This window comes from Eurypyga helias, unplaced genomic scaffold (assembly GCF_000690775.1).
Source record: "Eurypyga helias isolate BGI_N326 unplaced genomic scaffold, ASM69077v1 scaffold1044, whole genome shotgun sequence".
Lineage (NCBI taxonomy): Eukaryota > Metazoa > Chordata > Aves > Eurypygiformes > Eurypygidae > Eurypyga > Eurypyga helias.
Window position 1 is genome coordinate 324 of NW_010248032.1, and position 24,703 is coordinate 25,026.

At 39.2% G+C, this 24,703-nt stretch overlaps 1 protein-coding gene across 1 annotated transcript; it reads left to right on the forward strand.

Annotated features, from left to right (window-relative positions):
• The first annotated feature begins 781 nt into the window (after positions 1 to 781).
• On the forward strand, positions 782 to 24,491 carry KIAA0430 (KIAA0430 ortholog). Its single transcript, XM_010150911.1, has 26 exons — positions 782 to 974; positions 2,551 to 3,219; positions 4,262 to 4,436; positions 5,923 to 6,149; positions 7,039 to 7,156; positions 7,872 to 8,044; positions 8,831 to 9,265; positions 9,942 to 10,111; positions 10,212 to 10,373; positions 11,027 to 11,216; positions 11,903 to 12,081; positions 13,004 to 13,084; positions 13,418 to 13,654; positions 14,449 to 14,568; positions 14,912 to 15,087; positions 15,307 to 15,527; positions 16,227 to 16,369; positions 17,520 to 17,653; positions 18,166 to 18,368; positions 19,465 to 19,692; positions 20,704 to 20,934; positions 21,045 to 21,257; positions 21,996 to 22,056; positions 22,150 to 22,290; positions 23,555 to 23,725; positions 24,259 to 24,491. Exons 1-26 carry the CDS (start codon positions 828 to 830, stop codon positions 24,489 to 24,491), a joined length of 5,238 nt encoding a protein of 1,745 aa, XP_010149213.1. The 5' UTR covers positions 782 to 827.
• Positions 24,492 to 24,703: the final 212 nt, after the last annotated feature.

Here is a 24,703-nt window from a genome sequence, read left to right on the forward strand (position 1 = left end):
AAAAAAGTCAGATTTTTTTTGTGGTTCATAATAATGCTGGGGCAAAGGTAAAATGCTATGGAATGTATTCGCTGGTTGTTAATATTAAATGCATAAAATTTGAAGGAGTATAGTCTGAGGAATGCAGTGTATAGTAGGAGGGTAAGAAGGCTCTTACTCATCATAGTTTTCCTGGTACAGTGTGGCAGGGCCTTAAGCTGTTTCTTTGTGGTTCTGTAAAACTAAATTGATATGTGTTGCGGGGCAGCTTGAGAATTAGAAGTATTTGTAAGTAATAATTTAAAGCTCTTTTTAAATACTAAATACTGTCTGCTTAATACAGGTATATATAGTTCTGTTAGCCAGTACAAAAAACAATGAACATGCAGGTTAATTCTTTTGGCTGAGTTCAGTTGCATCTGTTTTGTATCAACTGATGAACTGTTCTTGCAAACCTATCCCCTGTCTTCTCTTTCCGGGAGAATCCACTGAAAGTTTCAAGGAATTATTTCATGTCAGCAGTAATGTATTTCTGGGACTCTGTAGCTAATGCCATGGCTTAAGCAGTGTTTTTCTTGGGCAACCTCAGCTGTGCTGCAGGTCATGAGGAATATTCCTATACTAAACAGAAGAGTCAAGGCCGTGTCCCATATGCATAATTAAATTTAACATAAATAATGCAGGTTCAGTGATCTAGCAGTAGTAGAATTCATAGGACCACTGTGTTTTTTCTCTGTCTTACCTCAAAAATTATTTGAAACATGCATTTTTTTTTTTTCCTCTTTAGCAGGTGGGAAGAATGAAAGGAAGGGGAGATGAAAGAATGTTGAACCTTTTTGTTTGGCTGTATGATGGAAGGAAACAGGACAGAGAACCTCTGCAATAGATCATTCGGATGGCTTCAGGGACAAGAGAATGATGCTAAACCATGGCTCTGGAAACTTTCTGATTGCTTTTCTGCTGCTGAAAAGTCTTTGCCTTGCAGTGCGAAAACGGTAATTACTTTACTGAAGCATGGTTGATAGCCTGGTACAGAGCAGTGTAACTAACTGCAGTGCTACTGCTGACTGAAAGGGGGCGACTGAGGAGGGGAGAAAGTGGTACAGCAGTTACCATGGGAAATCCACTTAAGGCTTTAGTTGTGTTCACAGCGCTTTCGTCAGTGTTGGTGAAAGCAGGCAAGTTGCTTTGCTTGACAGGCTTTATGCTCTACAGCTCTGTTTAGGATAACAAACTGGCTGCTTAAAAAAATGTACGTCAGCTTCTTTAAAGCTCTGAAGTTATTGCTGAAGAGTAGAGCAGGGAAGTAGTCTTCACACTTCTAGATTTTTATCAATTTAGTTTGGAGGCAAATACAGTATTTTTTACATTGTTACTATTTAGTAGTCACAGCAATTGTGGATGGTGTTCTTCATGAATGTCTAATTTTTCCTTGTTTCCATTTCTTCAAATGCTCCTGTCCTGTAACTGTGTATGATTCTGTACATGTAAGATGCAAAGTGCCGAGGAATAGTACCACACAATGACTGTCTTGAGCAAGCAAGCTCCAGCTGTTGTGACACTCATTCATGCATGTTCAATCTGACTTTCAGTGACAGAAATGGGGAACAGATAAGCATGTATCCTGTTGCATTGCTGTTCTCTGATGTCGTGGGTTACGAAGGGAGCTGCCATAAGTTCTGAAATCTACCATATAAATTGGTTTCAGACAGACTTTTGTCAGAGCGTATCTTCAATTCATAAGACATGGCATCAGGGTAGACAGGAAGGTTTTGAACTTAACCAATTATTCATTACTATGTAGTTGGAAATGCATTAAAATCAATTTGGAAAGTAAAAGTTGTTCCAAAGTACTGGCCTGAAGGTCTAGAGCAGTGAGTTGTATACAGGGTAGCGGTAGCTCTACTGACCTTGACTGTTCTGGTGCTTCTCATAACCTTGCTTAGTTTTCCCTGCTGCCATTACAAAAAAAAAAGAAAACATCTGTCTATGCCTTAAATCAGAGTAGGCAAAAAGCACTTACATGGTTGTGAAAATTTAGTCTTTTCTGTCCTCTGTTAGTTTACCAGCTTGATATAATTTCTAATTTTTAAAGTCTTAGTTTTATAATGCATTACTTCTAAAACTTCAATACAATTTTAAAGTCTGTGTTCAAAGTAAAAGAGGGTTACTTATGTAGCCCCCAGCTGTGTGGGTGTGTTTTACTTTAAATTTGCTCTTAAAAGAAAGAATTTTTTTTTTTTTTGCTTTGCATATCTCAACCTTAGCCTAACAGTTTTCTGCTTTACAAATTCTCTTTTATAGACTTATTGCGATGTGGTTTGTACCTTTTTGATTCTATTGCTTCCAAAATCCACTGATGCCAGTGTACCTCAGTCTGTCACATAACTCGCATGCTCCTTTTAATATTGTACATGTTCAAACAGTGAGATAGTGGTAATCATGAAGATAGAACTCTTCAAAATTTCTGTTCCTGTCAAAAACTGTAACAGGCTAAAAACATGCTTGTTTATTCTGTAAAATTGTTGGCTTATTTATGTATCTGAATGTAACTGAACTTTCATTTTCCAGAAAGATTACATGGAGAACAAGAAAGCTGCTGTAGAATTGAAGGATGCTTCGTCTCCTCATAATGCTGGCTCTAAACTGTTTCCAGCAGTACCACTTCCTGATGTTCATCCTCTTCAGCAACAGCAAATACAGCTTTCACCTGGCCCGAAAGTAAGCTGCTGTGCTCATGGCTCTGACTCTACTTGTACTCCACAAATGCATTGTGGTGGTGGTGGTGGTAACTTGATTCACCCTGGCACAATATTAGACTCAAAAAGCACTGGGACGATTACTTGTCAAGTAGGGTCAGGATTTGCTTATCAGTCTGCATCTTCGTTGAAAAACCCTCCAGCTAGAAGCAATTTGGCAGGCATTGCCAGCGAGTTCCCTGGCGTGTGCGTAGAAAACAGTGTATCTTCCTGTCAACACCTGCCCTGTTGTGGAAAACTCCATTTCCAGTCCTATCATGGTAACGTGCACAAACTGCATCAGTTTCCAGCCCTTCAGAGCTGCACATCTTCTGGCTATTTTCCTTGTTCTGAATTCACAAGTGGGGCTACGGGTCACTTGGAAGAGCATATTGCACAGTCGGAGCTAACATCACGTGTGTGCGCCAACCCTTTGCACCTAAACATGGCACCTTCAGTTTGTTTGAAGGGCTCTCACTACTGCAATGACTGCTTGAGCAAGGTTTGTACCCATCACCTTTCTCCTTCATTAAGCATGGTATATGGTTAATGTTGAAATAATGTTACTTGAGCCAAACGCCTGCTTCCATGGGTCGCAACTTGCATCCTCCTACAGAGTCCAGATGCACCAGATACCCTTCTTGAAGGTGGTCCCTTTCCTGAGGTAACATGGAGTTCAACAGGAACACAAAAGAGGCTGTCATAGTGTTTAGCTTACAGGTGATCTGAAGTGTACTCAAGCAGAATTTTGGCTGGATTTGAAAGACAGTTAGACAGTTATCTCCCCTTGACGTAACCAATTGAAACGTTCCGTAGTAGGGACTAAGAAAAGGCTAACAGTGATTAATGTGTTCCCGTGGGCAGCTGATCAGTTTGTAAGTCAGGTGAGATGTCTGATGCTGGGAAGAGATTCTAGGTTTGGTAGGCCTTAGGGTTAAGGGAGCAAAACAAGTAGTATTAGTTCAGTCTTCCCAAATTTGTAATTTATACTTAAGTACTGATTTAGTATGCTTTAGAACTGATTAAAACTGCTGGGATTTTAATAGGAATTTCAAGTGAAGTAATATACTCAACTTAGAAAGATGTATACTTAAAATTCCAAATTTAAGTTCCCAGTACATAAGTGAAATGTCTGAATTTCATAAACAAAGTGGTGAATTCAGTATGTATGGAATTATGACCACTATTTTTGGGGAGAGTGAGGCGTTTTAAGTTTGTACTTCTAATTGTGCTGATTTAACAGTTTAACATGCTAGGTCGTCTTTTTTTTTTGTAAGAATACACATTAGTACTTCTAAAAGATGACAGGTCTTGATTTGGAGAGTTTAATAGAATCTTTCCTTGCATTTGGAAATCTAGAGCTAAGGATGCTAGGAAAGCCTAGGATAGAAGCTTCCTTCATGCAGTGATATGGCTGTTAATTGACTTTGTAGATGACATCTGAACTTGCATTTGTTGCAGAAAAGAAACTGAGTGTTTCTGGCATGGAATAGCATGTGTTAATGTTGTATACTAAGTGAAAACTTTGAAAAATTTCCCAACAGCCCAGCAGAAACAGCCTAGTTGATGCTGCTAAAATATGGCCAAATATTCCTCCTCCAAATGCGCAGACCGCACCTGTTCCTATCCCGATATGTAATGGCTGTGGAACCAAAGGAACAGGAAATGAGACAAGTTTACTACTGGCGAGCAGCCTTGGTAAATCACCGCAGAAATATGGTAAACCACATTTGTTTGAAACTTGCACTTAGTGGATGTCCTCCTTAAATAGTGTTGCATGTGAGGGGTTCTCTTAAATTGCACTGTTGTCTGGAAACTTCTATAAAGTCACAGACTAAACAGTAAAAAAAACCCCTTCTTTGTGTTTTGCAAAGTCATACTTGGATTTACTTGTTTTGACTACCTGGTTATCTTACTGTATTGTCTGCATAGAGTTTTGATTTTTACTGCTGTTTAAATTTTATGTTTATATAATTTTATTTTACTATGTTTTTACTGTTTATTTAAGAACTAGAAAAAGAAAATCTAAGGAATTAAAAGCTATTTTGTTCTGGCAGTGTCTAAAGAAATTATTTTCAGCAGTACTTTGAAAAGCAGTTTTGTAGTCTGTAGTGTCTCTTGTTGCTTCATAGGCAGTAGACGTGTAATGTTTACAATTACAGTACAGCGTTTCCATGTTCTTGAGAGGAAAATATTGTGTGAAGTGATTGCATGGTCTTTCTACAGTGTTAGTACTGCTCCAATTATGAAATCATACCTAGTATGAAAGTTATAAACTTAAAGTCATGGAAGAATAAGAAATTGAATAGCTTTACTATCATTTTAAGACTATACCCACTTTTAGGTTTTTAAGGTATAACACCTCAATTAAGTGTCCTTACAAAATGCAATTCCAGTGAATGTTGAGCATAACACCTAATGAACATATACCAAAACAAATATGACATTTGTCTGCTGTGATTAATGTTATTTTCTCAGCTAACTTGAATTCTTACCTTGGTTTTTGACTTGTGAGGATCCTGAATCATTCCTCATGGGTTTTTTGCCATCATCTTGTGGGGAAGGAATTGGGTGTATGTTAGTTCAAAAATAAACAGATATTCAGAGAGCTGAAACACCAGAAACTTTATTTGCACTTCTTAGCCTGTAATAGCAAAACCTCTTAACCTCACTCTCTGAATTGTAGGATATCTTTGTTCCATACTGCCTTAACTTCCTATAGTCACACCACTGTACCGATAATCTCATCCAGTGTTGCTGAGATTTTTTTCTCTCATGTGCACTGTAAACCTGAACAGCTTTCGGGTTTCACTTTCGTTTCTGATACAGCACCTGCAGAGACACCACTGCAGACAGTTTTCATGGTACATGCCACCTCAGCACTGGATAACTTTTTAAATAGGTTACTTAAGTCTTTGGGGGTTTAAAATTAAAGCTGAAGTTGTCTTGCATCTTTATGCTTACTTATGGTTACTAAGTTTCTGTTTAAGACTGATTGGAGGTAAAAGTTTCCCCCTTAAAGAGAGATACTGAGAACACCTGATTTGTTCTTTAGATTCCATTAGAAAATAAAACTGTACCTGTGTTCCTGGGCATGTTGTTCTCTAAAACATTAAGCTTCCTATGTGCAAAGCTTATAGTATGCTAAGTTTAACATTTCTGGTATTTGAAGATTAAAATGCGGTGTCTCGTTAACCCTGTACAGGGTCTCCGGAGGTTGCAGTAACGGGCCAAGTTCTGGAAAACTTGCCCCCCATTGGAGTCTTCTGGGATATTGAGAACTGTTCTGTTCCCACTGGGCGTTCAGCTATAGCAGTTGTACAGAGGATACGTGAAAAGTTTTTTAAAGGTCACAGAGAGGCAGAATTCATCTGTGTGTGTGACATCAGTAAAGAAAATAAAGAAGTTATTCAGGAGCTAAACAACTGCCAGGTATCAAACCCGGATCTACTTGGTGTTCTTGCGTGAGAATTTGTGTACTCTGAGTGGGCTCATGGTAATTTCTGTTCACTAAAGCTTTGTTACCTCCTGTGCTTTATAGTGCATGGACTTATAATTAGATTATGGGTGTGGTCTTTAATGCTGAACTTACCTGGTGTGATACTTCGTAAAACTGCCAGTGCATTCCGTTGTGTGCAGATTACTGTTTTAGCTTTGGTTTTAGTGTTCACGGAGGATTTTGATTTCATCCAGTAGTAAGTAGTGGTGGTGTTTCTAGTGTTATCCTTCAAATCTGACTAAACCATTAACCTAAAAGAACTATGACTCTGAACTTCATCTTCTTACTTCTGTCAGTGAAAACCCTGCTAATTAGTGAGGACACTTGCAAATTAGTGGTAATGATCGGGGAACCTTTAACACTACATATTTTTCCATGTATACCTTGTTCCTTTCTGTGTGTTTAACTTTTTGTGCAGGTTTCTAAGTCAAATTCCCTTCATACCCCCTAAATTGTAGATATGATAACAGGTTTACAGTTTATCTGTGTGAGGTAAAAGAATTGATAGTGAGTTCTCCTATGTTTGTCACCCCTCTGTTTCAAATGGGAGAATTTTTTTTTTAAGGTGTATACATTGTGATCTTCACCCCACAGCTGAAGTCATCCCTAAGACGTTGCTGAACAGCTAGGGTTGAAGTTCATTGCTCATTAGAACAGTGAGATGCGTACCTGTATTTAATGCATGTGTGAATTAATTTATCTAAATAACAGGTGCATGTGGAATTATAGGTATATATGATGTAACACTAATCTTTAAAAAAATGAAGCAAGCATAGTTCACACTCAAGCTTTTCTGCAGAGCATATCTATATATTTCCACAGGTGACTGTTGCACACATCAATGCTACAGCAAAGAATGCTGCTGATGACAAACTCCGACAGAGCCTCAGGAGATTTGCTGATACACACACTGCACCTGCCACTGTAGTTCTTGTGTCAAGTAAGTGTTTGTGGTACTCACCTACGGTGCAGAATGCAGTTCCTCTCTTCACTAGTCCTTTCACATATGATGCTATTCTGCTTCCACAGGTGGTGTTTAGAATCAGCTTTAACTGTTCTTAATCAAGAATTCTTAATGACATCAGTGAAAGGGAAAAGTAGGGACAGCAAGATGAGAACTTGGCTTGGTTAAATCAGCTTTGGAATCTGATGGCTTGTTGAGTGTCAGTGGGTATGTGTATAAATACTGTCTGAAGTTGGACAGCTACAGCAGGAAGCTAATAAATTAAAACTCAGTCTTCCTTATGGTACTCTTCTAGAATGCTTTGGGCAAAATGTATTTGATTTGGTTTTAATTCTTGTAGCAGCATACTGTACAGTTCCACAGTTGAGTGGCTTGTGTGGTTAATTGCCTTGGGTTTCTCCCTAAAGCTAAACAAATGTTTGTTATAGGAGTATACAGTGCCAGTCGAATGCCTTGCTGATAAATTGCTAGAAGTTGCTCTTAAAAGGAAGCCCTTGTCTGAGACTGAATGCTAATCGCTCATTTAAACTGTCTGTTGAAAAACTTTGTAGCTGATGGGTGCGTTTTCATTGGAAATGCTCAGTGATAAATAGAAAATGAAATCTGGGATTTTTTTGTTTAACCTGATTTTCTTTTTTAATCTTTGTGTTTCCTTGTCCATTCTAATTTTACTCTTTTTTTTTTAATCCAGCTGATGTAAACTTTGCTTTGGAACTCAGTGACCTGAGACATCGACATGGTTTTCGGATAATTTTGGTACATAAAAACCAAGCCTCAGAGGCCCTCTTACATCATGCTCATGAGCTTATTGGATTTGAAGAATTTATTTCAGACTTGCCACCAAGGTTACCACTGAAAATGCCGGTAAGGTTTTTAATTTTTAATGCAACAGACATTTGTAAGTGTCAGGTCCCTCTTTTATTTTTTTTCTAATTTAGGGGGAGAGCAGGCTGAAACTGTGTCTGTCTTTATGGTGAGGCACAGTTCTGCTGCGTGTTTGACCATTGTCTGTATTTCAGTTAATACCATGTGAATGTTTGCTTTCTGCTTTGAGTGACACAATGAAATAATTACAGGAAGTAATTAACTAAAGAAGTAAAATAGCAAGGTCACGTTATTACATTCTGATAAAAATATTTTGTCATTTATCTTGCGTACCTTCCTTTTACTGGCAGAAAGTTAGAGCAAGAACTTAGTTGTGCATTAAGACAGTTCTGTTATGCTTTCTTAACAGTTTTGAGTGTCTTCTTGGGGTTTTTTGTTGTCTTGATGATTCCATCTGGATTTGCTGTGTTGTCTTTGCACAGCACTCACTATTTTTCTGTTCTTTGAAATAACTTCCTGGCCTGTGTGTTGATGTGCATGTGTAGAATATAAAGAATTGTTGGATTGCAAACAGTGATGCTTTCTTATCTGGAGAAGTGATCAGGTATTGATCCATAGTCTCTTCCTGGTTTAAATTATATTGGAGATGGAAGTTTGAGGCTCTATCTTGGTATGAGAGTTTTCCAAACAAACTGAATGCTGTGAAAAGAAAGACTTGGAGGGTGGGAGGAGAGCATGTGCTACCAGAATAAATGGAAAAACACTGGTTTTGAGCAAGAGGGTATTCTGACATAATCAAATTAAAATCTTGCTCCCTTTAAACAGGCATGCCATACGCTGTTATATGTTTATAATCTGCCAACGAACAGAGACAGCAAGAGTGTCAGTAACAGACTCAGGCGTTTGTCAGACAACTGTGGAGGGAAGGTGCTGAGCATTTCTGGAAGCAGTGCAATTCTCCGGTTTTTAAATCAAGAAAGTGCCGAACGGGCTCAGAAGCGAATGGAAAATGAAGATGTCTTTGGTAACAGGATTGTAGTGTCTTTTACTCCCAAAAGCAAAGAACTTACTGAAACAAAGACCTCCAGCTTGGTGGGAACTGAAAAGATGAAGTCTCCCAAAAAAATTAACAAGAACACAAAGCTGTGCCTCCTCAGCAAAGACTCAAGTGATCAGTCTTCTGGTACCAAAGGCTCTGCTGGGAGAGGATTCCAGATTCATGGGTCTATCATCAAACCCACAAGTGTTAAAAGTTTACAGGTACTGTTGTTCTACCTTGTTTAGTAGTCTTGCTTTTCCTCATGTTCTGAGGATTGCTTCTATACAGCTTTATCTTGAACTTGTCAGTCCTATTTAAGAAATAACTGTTATATAGTGACTACTGACTGAGAGCTGTATTAATCTGCTTGGAAAACAGGCAGTGAATTTGAAGGTGTCTTTTTCCATCTCCCACCTTTGCTTAATAGAAACATTTCGGGTACTTAGAGGTTTTGAATCCTAGGCCAGTTTTGACTTTTGTATTGGTGTTGAGTATAACATCTAGTGATCCACTTTGCTAGTTGGAAGGAAAATTAGGGTAGAGCTACAGTGTCGCAAAAATATTGCAACTAATGCATAGGTTTCTAGATATCAGGTTGGAAGGGACCTCAGGGATCCTTTGGTCAACCTTCCTTGGTAAAAGCATGGTCTAGAGACGATGGCCCAGCGCTCTGTCCAGCCAAATCAAGTGCCCGATGTTGGGGAATCTCCCACTTCCCTGGGGAGATCATGCCAATGGCATGTCTGTCACAGAAAATCAAATATTCCTGGTTATGAAGTGCCAATGAAAATGCTATTAAAGAGAAACCTGTGATGGAAGCCTAGGTAGCTCGCAAGGAAAGCCTCTGGCAAGGAATGGCTGGTGTTTTTATGCTGACCTTTCATCTGTTTCATACAGGAGCTGTGCCGCCTTGAATCAAAGACCATAAGTAGAAATATTGAAAACCAGCAAGAACTCTTAAGAGAACAGATTCCTTCTCCTCAGAGTAACTCTAATGCAGTGATTCCTGTGTCTTTGGCAACCAAAAAAATTGGAATGGGAGAATCATCCTGTAAAAGTAGTCAGAAGTAAGTTTTAAAATGTTATTCATGGTTGGCTACATTTTTTTACAATGTGAATTCTGCAATATAATGTGTTTTTCTTTTTCTTATATATGTTTGTAAATAGAAGAGAGACCTCTGCTACCAGGAGCATTACCAATTCCCCTGTAGATAAAAAAGATAAAGATGAAACTGTGTTTCAGGTCAGCTATCCCTCTGCTTTCAGTAAGTTGGCAGCCTCAAGACAGCTCAGTCCTTTACTCATGTCTCAGAGTTGCTGGTCATCTCGGTAAGTGTCTGTCTTATTTGGGAGGTGGAGTGAGACTTCACCAGTATATACACTGATTACTGACAGCTGCATATGGAGCTGTGTGTGCGAAGAACATCTAATACACTGACTTATGTGGAGGCAAAAGGAAACAGTGATGGTGCTGTGTAACCCCTAACAGGGTGAATGTAACTGCAAGATGGAGCAAACTTTCAGAAACTTAGTGTGGCAATGGTTTCCTGCAAACCTTGTCTTTAAATCTTCAGAGGTATTATAGACATTTTGCTCCTCTTAATTTCAGTGCCTTTTGACATTCTCAGTAGAAACTTATCTAGGCATAATAAATTCTGGACTTTGCTAATTAAGATCACGTGAAGGAGTTTGACTCTTTTCAGTGTTAGTAAGATTATATAAGACTTGGTATCAATTATATTATTAAATTGTGTGACCTTGAAACCTAATATGAATTATTTCCTCCCTTCTCATAGGAAATTTGTCTTGTTACCAGGTCTTGCTTGTGGTGAAATTCTTTTCCTGCACACACATGCACTAGGAAAATACCTTCCAAGTGTTGTATTTGTGCGCTCAACTTGTGTCTGTTTTATGAATTTGAGATCTATGTATCAAATTGTGCAATAGCTACTTTACCTCATAAATGTTTTCATTTTACCCAGGAGTATGTCTCCAAACCTCTCAAATAGATCATCTCCACTCACGTTTAATGTAGTAAATCATACCAGTGGTACAGACTGCCCTGATCCTTTTGCAAATGGTGCAGACATTCAGATCAGCAGTCTAGATTACAGATTGTCCCGAAAAGAGTTGCAGCAAAATCTACAAGAGGTTTTCTCAAGACATGGCAAGGTAAAGTCTAGAATATCTTTGTCAACTCTGTTTTTTATATACTTATGTTTATGGACATGTTTGAGTAGGAATGGAAAGCTTTCCAAATATGACTTCTGAACTTTGTTAAAAAGAGGTATTGTGTTATGGTCTAGTAAAAGACTAGATCATAACTTGCATAGGTTCTTAATTTGCATGTGGCCTTCATAGATCTGGTATTCTGAAGTGTCCTATTTAAAATTCTCAGTAAGTGGCTCATTAGTCATGCAGGGAAGAGACTTAGGCTTTAGCTACATAACACTTCTAAGCTGTAGAGCAGAATTCCTAATATCAGCTTAAAAATCACAGTGAAAATTGAGTTCCTGTTTTGAATCAGAAGTCAGTAAAACCAGACATGGGGAGTGTGAATCAGTAAAATGCAACTCCAGTGAGAGGTCAGTTCAGCAGTGGTCCCGTTTCTGTCTGATCTGCAGGTGACATTCTTTTGGCATAATAATCTACGTGGGTAGATGTTTGTTAAAGGAACATCATGGTCTCGCCTTGGCCAAGGCTCACTGCACTCTTGTTTGAATTGTCCTGTTGGCTGCAGTTCATCATTCCCTTTTGCACTCTTTGGCTCTTTGCTAGAGCAAGACAGTGCTACTCTTGTTGTGGCTTGTCTTGGGTTAACATTTTGATAAATGCATAAGGTGTTTTCTTCCTTTCAGGTAAAAAGCGTAGACCTCAGTCCTCATACAGACTATCAGTTGAAGGCTACCGTTCAGATGGAAAACCTGCACGAAGCGATCAGTGCTGTTAACAGTCTTCACAGATACAAAATCGGCAGTAAAAGGATCCAGGTCTCGTTAGCAACGGGAGCTGCTAGTAAATCACTCTCTCTACTGAGGTAATAAGCACCTTGGCATCTTAATTGTTCTAGCATGTATTTAGTAGCCGAGAGGTGACTTAAAATACTGAGCAAAGGAATGATGGGGAAATAAGTAAAACCTGTGTAATGACCTGATGAATGTGTTAAATACAGCTAGGCTGGTTTTCAGTTTGGCATTTTTACACTGCTTATTAAGCTGTGCCTCAAGACACTATGTCTCTGTTTAATAGTGTTTAGTAGTTTCATCACTGCTTTTTCATGCTACTAGTATACCTCAGTAACGTAGCTCGCAGCTGAGTTAAAATTACCCTTGGCTGCTTCTTGCCTTCAAGAAAGTGGATATGTATTTTCCGAGGATGAGATACACAGTTCAGATGCTGTTGGTGTTTGATCTCAATTGTCTGTATGGAAGACAGTAGAACTAGAGGGCTGATGCTAGTGAGAACAATTTTTTCTGTTTCAATTTTTTCCTTACTGAAAAGGCATTAAGAAAAATTGTCTTAATTTTTTCACAGGAAACTCCAGTGAAAATAGTGCTTGGGGTGTAGAGCGCCCTGCAATTATGTACTACTTGCTGTTGTATAACTTATAAATTTCATATTTGCCTTTTAGATTATGCTTGTTCAAAGCTACTGATGACCAGGCTGGTAACTTCTAATGCTGAGCTCTAATATTGCATTTCATAGGTGCTCGAAACCTTACCACCACCACCAAAGGTGCAACTCCCTCAGAGACATTGCCTAATGAGTTAGCAGGAAAAATACTTGCACTTCCCTGATCTGAAGTGTCAGCTTTTGTATTGCTGGTATGAAAGGGAATGCCATTTGCCCTATTACATTTATAGTTCATAAACTGCATCTGTAAATATCTCACCAATTTGGGCTGGAGATTAATACTGACAGGTTAATTTTGCGCTAATGTTCTAAAATGTCTTTTATAGCTCAGAAACGATGACCATCCTGCAGGATGCACCTGCTTGTTGTCTGCCTGTGTTCAAATTCACAGAAATCTATGAAAAAAAGTAAGTTTTATTTGGTATTTCTCTAGTACTTCTAAAAAGAATGCACTCCTGTGTGATGGTTTACAGTGAATTATAGAGTAACAGAAAGGAGTATTATGGGGTTTTTGTTGTTGGATGTTGCAGCGCATTCTGTCCAGAGGCAATGGCTGCAATACTGGCCTTTCTTAGAGGGTTATGCTTTCAGGATGGGTGTTTTTTTTTCTGCATTGGTATGGATAGATTAGTTAACATCTGGCATAGAATAGTTTCTAGCATATTCTGGTTTCTTAAACAAAAAATGCAGATTACCACATTCTCCAGCTACGTTTACAATGTGTATTTTTTTCCTTTTAGGTTTGGACATAAGTTAAGTGTATCAGACTTGTATAAACTGACGGACACGGTGGCAATCCGTGACCAAGGGAGTGGGCGGCTGGTGTGCCTTTTGCCTAGCAGCCAAGCCCGGCAGAGTCCGTTGGGATCTTCACAGTCTCACGATGGTTCGTCAGCAAACTGTAGTCCTATAATATTTGAAGAGTTGGAGTATCACGAGCCTGTTTGTAAGCAGCATTGCCTGAATAAAGACTTTATGTAAGCTGTGTATAAAATACTATAAAACCTTACAAAATATTTGAACAGCCTTTAACACTTACAGGTATATTAAGGTCGAGGTATATATGCTCATATAGTGTGCTCCAGTCACTGTTTGTGTGTTTACAAGAATTAATCGTTTACAAAGTAGTGAGATGGCATGGTGAATTTTCTAGGCAGTTCTGATCTTAAGGTAAGACTGTTGTATTGTAGCGCAGTTGCCAATGCATTGTACCTCTTTCAGCTTCTGCTTAAGGTACGCTACCTTCCTCTGGCCTTACAGGAAGGTTATACATACTAGAGATTTCTATTAGCCTGAATTTTATGGTGTAATTATAGCTGGAATGGGTCATTGTTCTTTCATACTCCAGCTACATTTAGTAAATAATTCATACTGGGTTGAAGATTTCCTGAAGCCATGTATGAAGGTGTCGTGGTTTCATTCAACAGCAGCCAGACTGTGCTACTAGAGCAGTTACTTGGTGTTCACTGTTAACTGCTTGGTATGTGCTGCTGAAACTTCATCTGAAAATTTTAATCTCGTGATAATAAAAATGTGGTCTTCTGAAGGTTGCTTGTCTTGTGGAAATTTGCTGTAGTTGTATTAATTTTTTGTAAAGAAAAGATGGAAGTTGCGTGTGAATGCACATAGTGGTTTTGTCAGCCAGTAGCAGTAGAACACACGCGTGTAGTGTGATGTTTACTGGGCGGTGGGTATGTGAGCACTAGTGCTCACATGATGCTGAAGCTGGGTGTAGGATGGGCGTATAAACTTCACCCTCTTGTTTTTACAGTGAGCATGAGTTTGACCCAGATTCTTACAGAATTCCTTTTGTGATTTTGTCTCTGAAGACATTTGCACCTCAAGTTCACAGTCTTCTACAGACACATGAGGGTACTGTGCCTTTACTAAGGTAAAGTATTTTAATTGAGGCTTTCGGTGTAAGGGCTGATAGGCTAAAGGTTTAAAACGTCATTGATGGCAGTTGTAATGCTAGTTTCAACTACCTGCTGTATGAAAAAACTCTGTATCTGAAGTGGGCTGGATCTTTCATAACAAATAAGTGCCTTAAAATTATTACTTTTTGAAACCTTGTTGAGAAAAGACACTTATTTGAAATGTGCATTCTTGAAGACTTCTGCAAGGTTAGTAAGCTGTTGAAGCATCTTGTTTGTTGTCTCAAAATAATTATATTCTTAGGACAATAGTTACAGTGGTATTTTAGTGTATAATGGAAGCTTTTTTTTCTTCCAAAGTTTTCCTGATTGTTACATGTCAGAGTTCAATGATCTTGAAATTGTGCCAGAAGGTCAGGGCGGTGTTCCTTTAGAACATCTGATTACCTGTGTTCCTGGAGTTCACATTGCCACTGCCCAAAATGGCATTAAAGTTATTAAATGGATACATAACAAACCACCACCTCCTACTGCAGGTAAATACTTCTATTTAAAATCTTTACTTCTGAAAATATTACCTTTAAAAATTAGTGTCATAAAGTAAACATCTTGTGTAACTGTTAAACTTTTTATAAAGGGAGACTTTCATCTTGAAAGGTTTTTTTTCTGTGCTCTAGCCTGTGCCATAAATGAAGTGCAGTGTTTATTGGAAGAATATTAGTGAAAGGTGCAGTAATACCTTTTTTCTTTTGTAGATCCTTGGCTACTACGTTCTAAGAGCCCTGTAGGTAATCCACAACTTATTCAGTTCAGTAGAGAAGTGATAGATCTACTTAAAAGCCAACCATCCTGCGTCATACCTGTCAGTAAATTCATCCCAACATACCATCATCACTTTGCAAAACAATGTCGTGTGTCTGACTACGGGTATTCTAAATTAATGGAACTTCTAGAAGCAGTGCCTCATGTACTGCAAGTGAGTTATATGGTGCTTTTCCTTTTAACTTAGGGAATTGTACTTGTATCTTCAACTGTCTGAATTACTGGTTGGTATTTATAAAACATGCTGTGCAATTACCTAGTCTGCCTTGAAAGGGATGGTGAACTGAGCTTGGAGGGGAATTGCCTTTTTTTGAGATGTTGCTGTTGTGTTGCTTTTATTGCTTTTAACCTTCCAAAATAACTTCTGGGGAAATCAACTCTTCATTTAATCTAAGCCTCTGGACTAAAGCTTGAGGCTGCTTTTAGCCTGGTGCTAGCACTTGGGTAAAAGGTTTTAATTGTGCTCTTTGTCATGAGAGCAGAGCAAATGCTGAGTGCTTGTGAGTTAGGCTGTGATGTGTAGCTTGTGACCTGAGGGATTTCTGTGTGAAATGTCATGTGGCTTTCTTACAGAAAAGAAGCACTTGGTCACATTAGCTTACTAGTTGGAGCACCAGTTGGTTGTAGAAGGTAAAATAGCAATAGCAGTCATGGAGGAGGAATTTCTTAATTTCTAGATGACATATGCCTTAATATGGAGAGTTTTATGGCTTCATGAGGCTGCCTTTCCAAACGCTGTCACTATTGTAGCCTTTATATCTACCCTACCTATACTAGAATGGGCTTCTCAATGTATTGTAGAAGAATTTACTGAAGTGCTAGATGTGAGTGATCAAATTAAATTATCTTTCAGATTCTTGGCATGGGTTCCAAACGCTTGTTAACTCTAACGCACAGAGCTCAAGTGAAGCGCTTTACTCAAGACTTACTGAAGCTTCTCAAATCCCAGGCCAGTAAGCAAGTTATTGTGAGGGAATTCTTACAGGCTTATCACTGGTAAGTTATTTTTAACAAAACAAGAACTGTGCAGGGCATGTCTGTCAACACTGGCTTTAAAAACCTAGTGCAAGAGAAGTCAGTGCTTTAAGAAATGGGTTACTGTATTTTATTAGCTCTGTATGAAGTCATGATTGCAAGCGTGGATTTAAACAGGCAGCTTGTGGCACGTTAACGTGAACAGCAAAGGGAAGATTTAGTGTTAGGCTTTCTTTAGAGGGGAAATACAAGGTAAATATACTGATTGTTAATATATTCTTAGTACTTTAACTGGATCTAGCAGTGGTGCAATGAGGAGTAATACTGGTCTTGCTATTGCCAGGAGGAACATTCTATTCTAGCATGGCAAAAAATAGTGCTTTTTTGAAGAACCAAGAGTGATCCTTTTCTTAAGACAAAAAGTAGTACTGAATATGCTTGGAGGAAACCATAGCATCTTAGTGCTACACATGGTCTGCCTTTACATGTGTTCTGCATGTGCCAACAGCCCCTTTTTTGGAAATGCATGCTTCTACTTGTATTTCCACTATTGGCAGAAATACATTATTGGTTGTTTCTAAATCTACCAAATGTGTATCAATTGTAGTCAGCTCTGGCCATTTGTTGAATAAGAATATATGTGAAGTGTTTTTGCTGCCAAGAAGTTCCTGTCAGGGAGACAAGGAGAGTAAAATACCTTTTTAATATATTATATGGTATTGTGAACCTTCATATGGTGTTTTCCAGGATATGGTTTCTGCATTCTCTTGAGACCTTATCTTGTTGAAAAGCGTATGTCTGACTATTAAGCAAATATGGACTGTTGAAAGTGTAGCCATCTGGAGCTGTATAACACAATTACATTTTCTTAAATTTAAAACCTGAGCTTGAAAAATACTACTTTATGATTTAACACAACTAGTTGAGGCACGCAGTGCTTGGTATATACAGTTCTTTCTCCAGTGTCATGTGAACCATTGTAGTATCTTATTTTTCTGGCTATGCATAGATAATTTACAAATACTTCCCCCTTTGTTTCACATCTTAGTATTACTGCTAATATGAAAATTACACTTATTTCCTTGGGATTTGAGGCTTATTCTATCAACTTGCACATTTTGCCTGCACAGCATGCATTAATACTTACATTATATAAATTTCTAAATCTCAGGTGTTTCTCGAAGGACTGGGATGTTACTGAGTACGGAGTGTGTGAGCTGGCTGATATTATATCAGAAATTCCAGATACAACCATCTGTTTGTCACAGCAAGACGCTGAAATGGTAATTTGTATTCCCAAAAGAGGTATGTCATATACATTTTTTTTTTTTTTAAACTGTTGCCAGAGGAATTGACTGTTTCAAAACTGCACGCACTGAAGTATATAGGAGCTGCTTGGATTGTTTTGATAGCTGTGTTTTACCCTCCATAACGAAGTTAGGAACTTCTGTCAAATAAAGAACCTGTTATTCTAAGAATGCTTATAATGGAACAGACAGGAAAACAGGTGGCAAAACACAAAATGTTACTAATTCTGCATTAAACTGTTAAACTTTCTCTGGGGTAATTAGTGGATTGTTTCCACAAAGCAAAAATACCAACATATTTGGGTTTTTTTAATACCTCTAAAGTGCTGATCACCTGATTATTTTGGACTTTAAACATGTAAGTTTGGTAAAGGTCTTCAGTGGTAGAATTAAGTAGTGACTTTGTGTTATGCGGGTAAGCTTGAAAATCAATCACCATGTTTTCTTATGTTCTGTTGCATTTTATAAGTGTGGTGGTTCATACCTCTTGTTTTTCTTTTTCAATTTTAGAACGTACACAAGAAGAAATTGAAAGAACCAAACAATTTTCTAAAGAAGTTGTAGACTTACTGCGCCATCAACCTCATTTTCGAATGCCCTTCAACAAATTTATTCCTTCGTACCACCACCACTTTGGTCGTCAGTGCAAACTTGCTTACTATGGTTTTACAAAACTACTTGAACTCTTTGAAGCCATACCAGATGTCTTACTTGTAAGTTCTAAAATCCTAAGCTGTACTAAAGCACTTTTGAGATCTGCATAACTGTTTCAGCAGGGTTCATATTTCCCATCAACTTCAGTGTGTTACAAACTGTGCACCTGTAATGTTAGACAGCTGCGTTTAAGCAAGTCTTTGATATAGCTATTTTGATAAAAGTCTGCAAGGCTTTCAGCACATTCCAGTTAAGTTTGTTAATAAATTCAAGTTTTCCAAAGTAGATTACACTTCCAAAATTTGGTGCATCAAAATTAGAGTTAGGTTTTATTAAAGCTGTGTTTAAACTTGCTTTAAAAAGGATAATAACTATTTAATTGCCTATTTTCTTGCATATAAGAAATTACATAGTTTTGCTTGGTATATAGATATCTTTTGAGGTATCTGAGCCTGCTACATAGCAAATGATTCTGGGCTGTATCAGAAGTGTGGCCAGCAGGTCAAGGGAGGGGATTCTCCCCCGCTACTCTACTCTCGTGAGACCCCACCTGCAGTTCTGCATCCAGCTCTGGGGCCCCCAATATCAGAAGGCTAGAGACCAGTTGGAGCGAGTCCAGAGGAGGCCACAAAGATGCTCCGAGGGCTGGAGCACCTCTGCCATGGGGACAGGCTGGGAGAGTTGGGGGTGGTCAGCCTGGAGAAGAGAAGGCTCCGGGGAGCCCTTATAGCCCCTTCCAGTACCTGAAGGGGCTACAAGGAAGCTGGGGGGGACTTTTTACAAGGGCCTGTAGTGACAGGACAAGGGGTAACAGGTTTAAACTGAAAGTGGGGAGGTTTAGATTGGATATCAGGAAGAAATTCTTCCTGGAGAGGGTGGTGAAGCACTGGGACAGGTTGCCCAGAGAAGCTGTGGATGCCCCATCCCTGGAAGTGTCCAAGGCCAGGCTGGATGAGGCTTGGAGCAACCTGGTCTAGTGGAAGGTGTCCCTGCCCATGGCAGGGGGGGTGGAAATGGATGGGCTTTAAGGTCCCTTCCAACCCAAACCGTGCTGTGATTCTGTGATTGCCTGCATGCACTGAATTTGTTTCAGATGACACTTCTTTGTCCAGATTAGGTAAATCACGTTAACAAAGTGTAGTTTCTGTTTTGTAGGTATTGGAATGTGGGGAGGAGAAAATTCTCACATTGACGGAGGTGGAACAAGTCAAAGCTGTAGCTGCTCAGTTTGTTAAACTGCTGCGGTCTCAGAAGGACAACTGCCTCATGATGACTGATGTACTGACAGAGTACAGCAAAACGTTTGGATACACACTGCGTCTTCATGACTATGATGTTAGCTCCATTTCAGCCTTAATGCAGAAACTTTGCCATGTTGTGAAGGTAATCTTTTGTCTTTGTAGTTTATCTCCCTAAAAGGCAAGTGATGATGTGTTAAGGAATGTCCTGTCTCAGGGTGCATAATATTGTACTCCAAAAATAAATATTTTATTAAGTTAGGGGGAAATTCTAAATGGATTTTAAATGAAGCTTCTATATTCCTAAGGTGTTCTCTTTGTTATTTTGTAACCGTTTAACTTTCTCTGGGAAAAACTCATGCTTCTCTAGCAAATAATAGTGAAAGACTTTATAGTGCTTATTTTAACAGTACAAATTGGCTTTTTTCCCTGTCTGACCTCTGTGTAAAAGCAATCACTTCCAGATAACCGTAGTAGCTACTGATCTCCTAATGTTTTATATTCATCTTTTTTTTTTTTTTTTTACCTATGATTGAGGCTTTGACTCTGAATGTAAATACATAGATGGTCTGTGTGTCAGTGGAGAAGAAAGGTTATGTTCAACATGGATGTGGGCGTAATGGTCTAGTTGCTCCAAATCTGTTAAATCTCTTAATTTAGGGGCTGCATTCAGGCTGGAGCTCAGTCACATCCAGCTGCCTTGGAACAAAGAGTAAAATCATTTCAGGAAGGAATTCTTCCCAGAGAGGGTGGTGAAGCACTGGGACAGGTTGCCCAGAGAAGCTGTGGATGCCCCATCCCTGGAAGGGTCCAAGGCCAGGCTGGATGAGGCTTGGAGCAACCTGGTCTAGTGGAAGGTGTCCCTGCCCATGGCAGGGGGGTTGGAACTGGATGATCTTTAAGGTCCCTTCCCACCCAAACCATTCTGTGATTCTATCATGTCCTCCATGTGGACAGAAACTGCTACACAGCTTTTGTGTATTTGAAGTAATTTTTTACATGCAATAAGCCGCTCTTAGCCTATGTCCTTTTGGCTGGGGGAGTATCAGATGCTGGTATGCAGTACCAGATACAGCTGTGCTCAAACAGACCTCAGCTATACAACTTAGGGGCAAGGAAGAGATTAATTTCTAACTTCGTTCCCAATTCCTTCTAGGTGGTTGACACAGAATCTGGCAAGCAAATTCAGCTGATTAATAGAAAATCTCTGCGGACTCTGACTGCCCAATTGCTAGTCTTGTTGATGTCCTGGGATGGAACGTCCTTCCTCTCTGTTGAACAGCTTAAGCAGCATTATGAAACAATCCATAGTACTTCCCTTAATCCATGTGAATATGGATTTATGACCTTAACTGAACTCTTGAAGAGTCTGCCTTACTTGGTTGAGGTATGTAAGCTCTTTCCTTTCTGGTGTTTCATACTTCGAAAAGACCTTGTGACTAGAGGATATTGAAGTATGCACTCAAATTCTTTCTCTTTTTTTTTTCTTTCTGATAGGTTTTCACCAATGGTGCAGCAGAAGAATACGTGAAGCTTACAAATCTGTATATGTTTGCAAAGAATGTAAGGTCCTTACTTCACACTTACCATTATCAGCAGATTTTTCTTCATGAGTTCCCAGTTGCATATAGCAAATACACAGGAGAAGTGCTGCAACCCAAAGCGTATGGATGCAATAATTTAGAAGAGCTCTTGGGAGCAATTCCACAGGTGGGGGGAATTCAGTTTGCCACAATTACATTGAGATTTCTGCATGGATTAAAAATAGCTACACAACTATAGTTTCTGTTAATTGGTGTGAATTACTGAAATAACTGCCTTCTCCAAGGAGGCTTTATACCAGTTGTATTTTTAATAGTTTCTGAGAAATCTGGACTGTATAATTTTTTTTGCATATTTTGGTTAAATTTTGCTTAAGTACCATTTCTGGTGAGGCCACAAACATCCTTGGTATCTTAATCAAGTGAGGTAATTGGTTTGTGTCTTGGAGGAATGAACGACTGTACAGTAGTGAAGCCTCATTTGTATCAGGAGAGACTACTGTGTTTAGGAGTGAAGAGCTGTGGGGCCTTGTCAGAAGTGCCACCTAGTGGAATTTTGCTGTGGCATCTCTGTCATCCATGTGTCCTGAGTGCTTTAGGATAATTTTGTGACCCAGTTTATGGCTATAAGCTTTCCTTTAAGTAAATCAATCTTGCTGGAGATTGACAAAGTGGAATTTTGTAACTCCATGTTTAAGCATATAGTGCTGTTAGTACACCTTATAGTTGGCCTTGGGCATCTGTTACTTTGAGGTGAAGCTTTTACTTGGGTAGTGTAGTACCAATTAGATTTAGTTTACTTTTAAAAAATGTGAGTGCAAAGCTAGATGAAATTGCAGTGAGTAAGCTGCTTCAGGCTTGGAGCTTAGTGTGTGCTGATGTTTAATTGCTTCTCTCCTCTCTGCAGGTGGTGTGGATTAAAGGACATGGCCATAAGAGAATTGTGGTGCTAAAGAATGATATGAAAAGTAAGCCATATCAATTTTGAGCAATATCTTAGTTTCCTTTTTTCTTGTAAGAGGTGACGAGTCAATGAACCAAATGAACTTGCCTTTTTGTAGCTCGTTTTAGCTCACCTAGTTTTCCCCCTGCTGATCATGTGGATGATCATGGAAATCAACTTGCTGACAAAAATGGACATATTATGGAGACCCCAGGATCCACTTCATCAATGGAGCTAAGTCTAGGAACACCTAGCAATGGTAATGCCAAATTGATTTATATAAGAAATTTATTATCTGTGGGGAAATAAGCAGAATAATAAAAGCAGCATGGGGAAAGCTGTGTGAGTTAGTCTGAACTTCTCTGGAAATGCTCTGTGGCTCAAAAGCTGATGAGGGAGGTTTAGATTAGATATCAGGAAGAATTCTTCCCGGAGAGGGTGGTGAGGCACTGGCACAGGTTGCCCAGAGAAGCTGTGGATGCCCCATCCCTGGAAGTGTCCAAGGCCAGGCTGGATGAGGCTTGGAGCAACCTGGTCTAGTGGAAGGTGTCCCTGCCCATGGCAGGGGGGTTGGAACTGGATGGTCTTTAAGGTCCCTTCCAACCCAAACCATTCTATGATTCTATGAACTTTTCCCAGAGTATGCAGTCTGGCATGGGTGCTCTTGACAAGGGCATCTGTTGTCCTCTGTCTTCAGTATACATACAGCTGATGGACTACTGTTTCCCATGGAAATTAAAGTCTATTAGCTTTATGCTTATGAGAAATGATCTGTTATTAGCAGCTCCTGCTCGGAATGTCTCCTGTATTCTGAGGAATATAGTGCTCTTCTGTGGTGTTCGTCTGACTTTTGTATTGCTGCTTACCTGAAAGTAATAGTGGCAGGCCTATTGGCATAAATCTGTTTCCAAATAAAAATAACTGGGAAATAGTGACCTCACAGAATCTAGCTGTGGTCTCCAATTCTTTTCTTACTTGCAGGTTGGAGAACTTGTGTAATGGTTCTTGAGTTATTTCTGGGGTCTAGGCTTGTCCCTTTCAACGAGGGCAAGTCACTCTTGAAACTTTCGGCTTAATTTTCATATATGAATGTTTTAGATTGTACATAGATAGGATGTTGATACGATGTTGGCATGTCTGCTGGAGTGTTGTCTGTAACTGGCCCTTCTCTGTTAAAGACTGGTCTGTAGGACTTGTTTCCTCAGCTCTTCCTTTATTACTCAAGTTTAGCAAATGCTAGATTTTACTATAGGGGTATATTTAGTCAGGTAAGCAATAGGTTTAACATACTGTTGCTTTGTGTACTGGTTTGTAATTAGATGCTCTTGATCCAGTGAAGCGAGTCTTGAAACAATCTGAGGTTAGTTAGCATTAATTAAATAAGTTTGATATTTGTATTTCAAACACAGCGTAGAGCTCAAGTCCTCAGAATCACATCTGCAGACTTTGCATTTTCCAGCTCTGAAACAGTGACACCTTCACAGCTTACAGACACTTTGAAAGGTGTTCCCTTATTTTTGTAGTTTCTAATCAAACTGAGCAAGAACTTCTTTGCCTCACAAATACATCTCCCGTTGACCTCTTGTGCGAGCCAGTTCCTTCCTGCCTGCCGTCCCCACAGCTGAGACCTGATCCGGTGGTTCTTGAGTCTGCAGACCTCATTCAGTTTGAGGAACGCCCTGCACCCCTCTCTGGTGAGTTTGGCTGCCTGTGCTGTGTTACCTACAGATGATAACCCGTACAGCTTGGAAAGTGAAGCATCCAGCATGGTTGGTTGTGTTAAGTTCCGTTTAAGCACGTACGTGTGTGTATATATTGCATAGTGAGGATGCATTGGCAGTGCAGGTGGCTTCCTTCCGAAACTCTGGAGCACTGGCTGTAATTACCCTCCTGTGATTCTCTGGGGTGAAGTCTGCAGGGGCCTTATCCACCACTAAAATGGCATCTTGCCAACCTGTAGCAGCCTTTTCACCACACTAATTCTGTAGTGCTTTTGAGTACTGTGAAACACAGCGTGTGAGAACTGAATTAAACCTTCTAAATAGTACGTGATGCAGGTAGAGCCAGAAGCAAGCATCAGCTGCAGAGGTGAATGTGATGCATCTTCTGGCTTCAAATCAGTCTGACAGATTTTCTTAAATATTTTGTTGCTTATTATCACCAGATAAATATTCTTTATCTTTTTCAAGAACAGCATCAGTAAATTGAGTTGTCTTATTTATCTTAGAGATAATGATGCTAACAGAAGAAGAAAAACAAAGAATTGTTGCCACAGCTCAAGAAAAAATGACCTCTGGCTCTGTGGTATCTAGCACCATAGAGAATGTTCCAGTGCCTCCCTGTCAGTCCTCTGAACCGCAACTAAACAAGGAAGTCATGGACAGCCCTGCCAAAAAGCAACACAAACCCAAGGTGAAATTGGCTGCAAAGTTTTCACTTGCACCTGTAACCAAGCTTTAACCTCTTCAGTGTGAAAGACACATCCCCATGGACTTTGCACAAAGTAATTTGCTAGCCCTTAATGTATTTTAATGAAAGGCCTAGAAGAATTAATTTGTATTTAATGTATTCTGTGAAGTTCCTTTTACACTGAACACAGCTGTTTAGCAGAGCAGATTTTTTTTATTATTTTGAAGAAAAGAATTCTGGCGTTTGTTTAAATTATTCTTAAA

What these genes read in the sequence shown, in the direction of transcription:
- KIAA0430 (XM_010150911.1), top strand. Translation starts at nt 828, where the DNA reads ATGATGGAAGGAAACAGGACAGAGAACCTCTGCAATAGATCATTCGGA. An exon ending in GCAATGACTGCTTGAGCAAG is followed by an intron (nt 3,220 to 4,261) that starts GTTTGTACCCAT and finishes ATTTCCCAACAG; the next exon opens with CCCAGCAGAAACAGCCTAGT. An exon ending in ACAGAAATCTATGAAAAAAA is followed by an intron (nt 13,085 to 13,417) that starts GTAAGTTTTATT and finishes TTTTCCTTTTAG; the next exon opens with GTTTGGACATAAGTTAAGTG.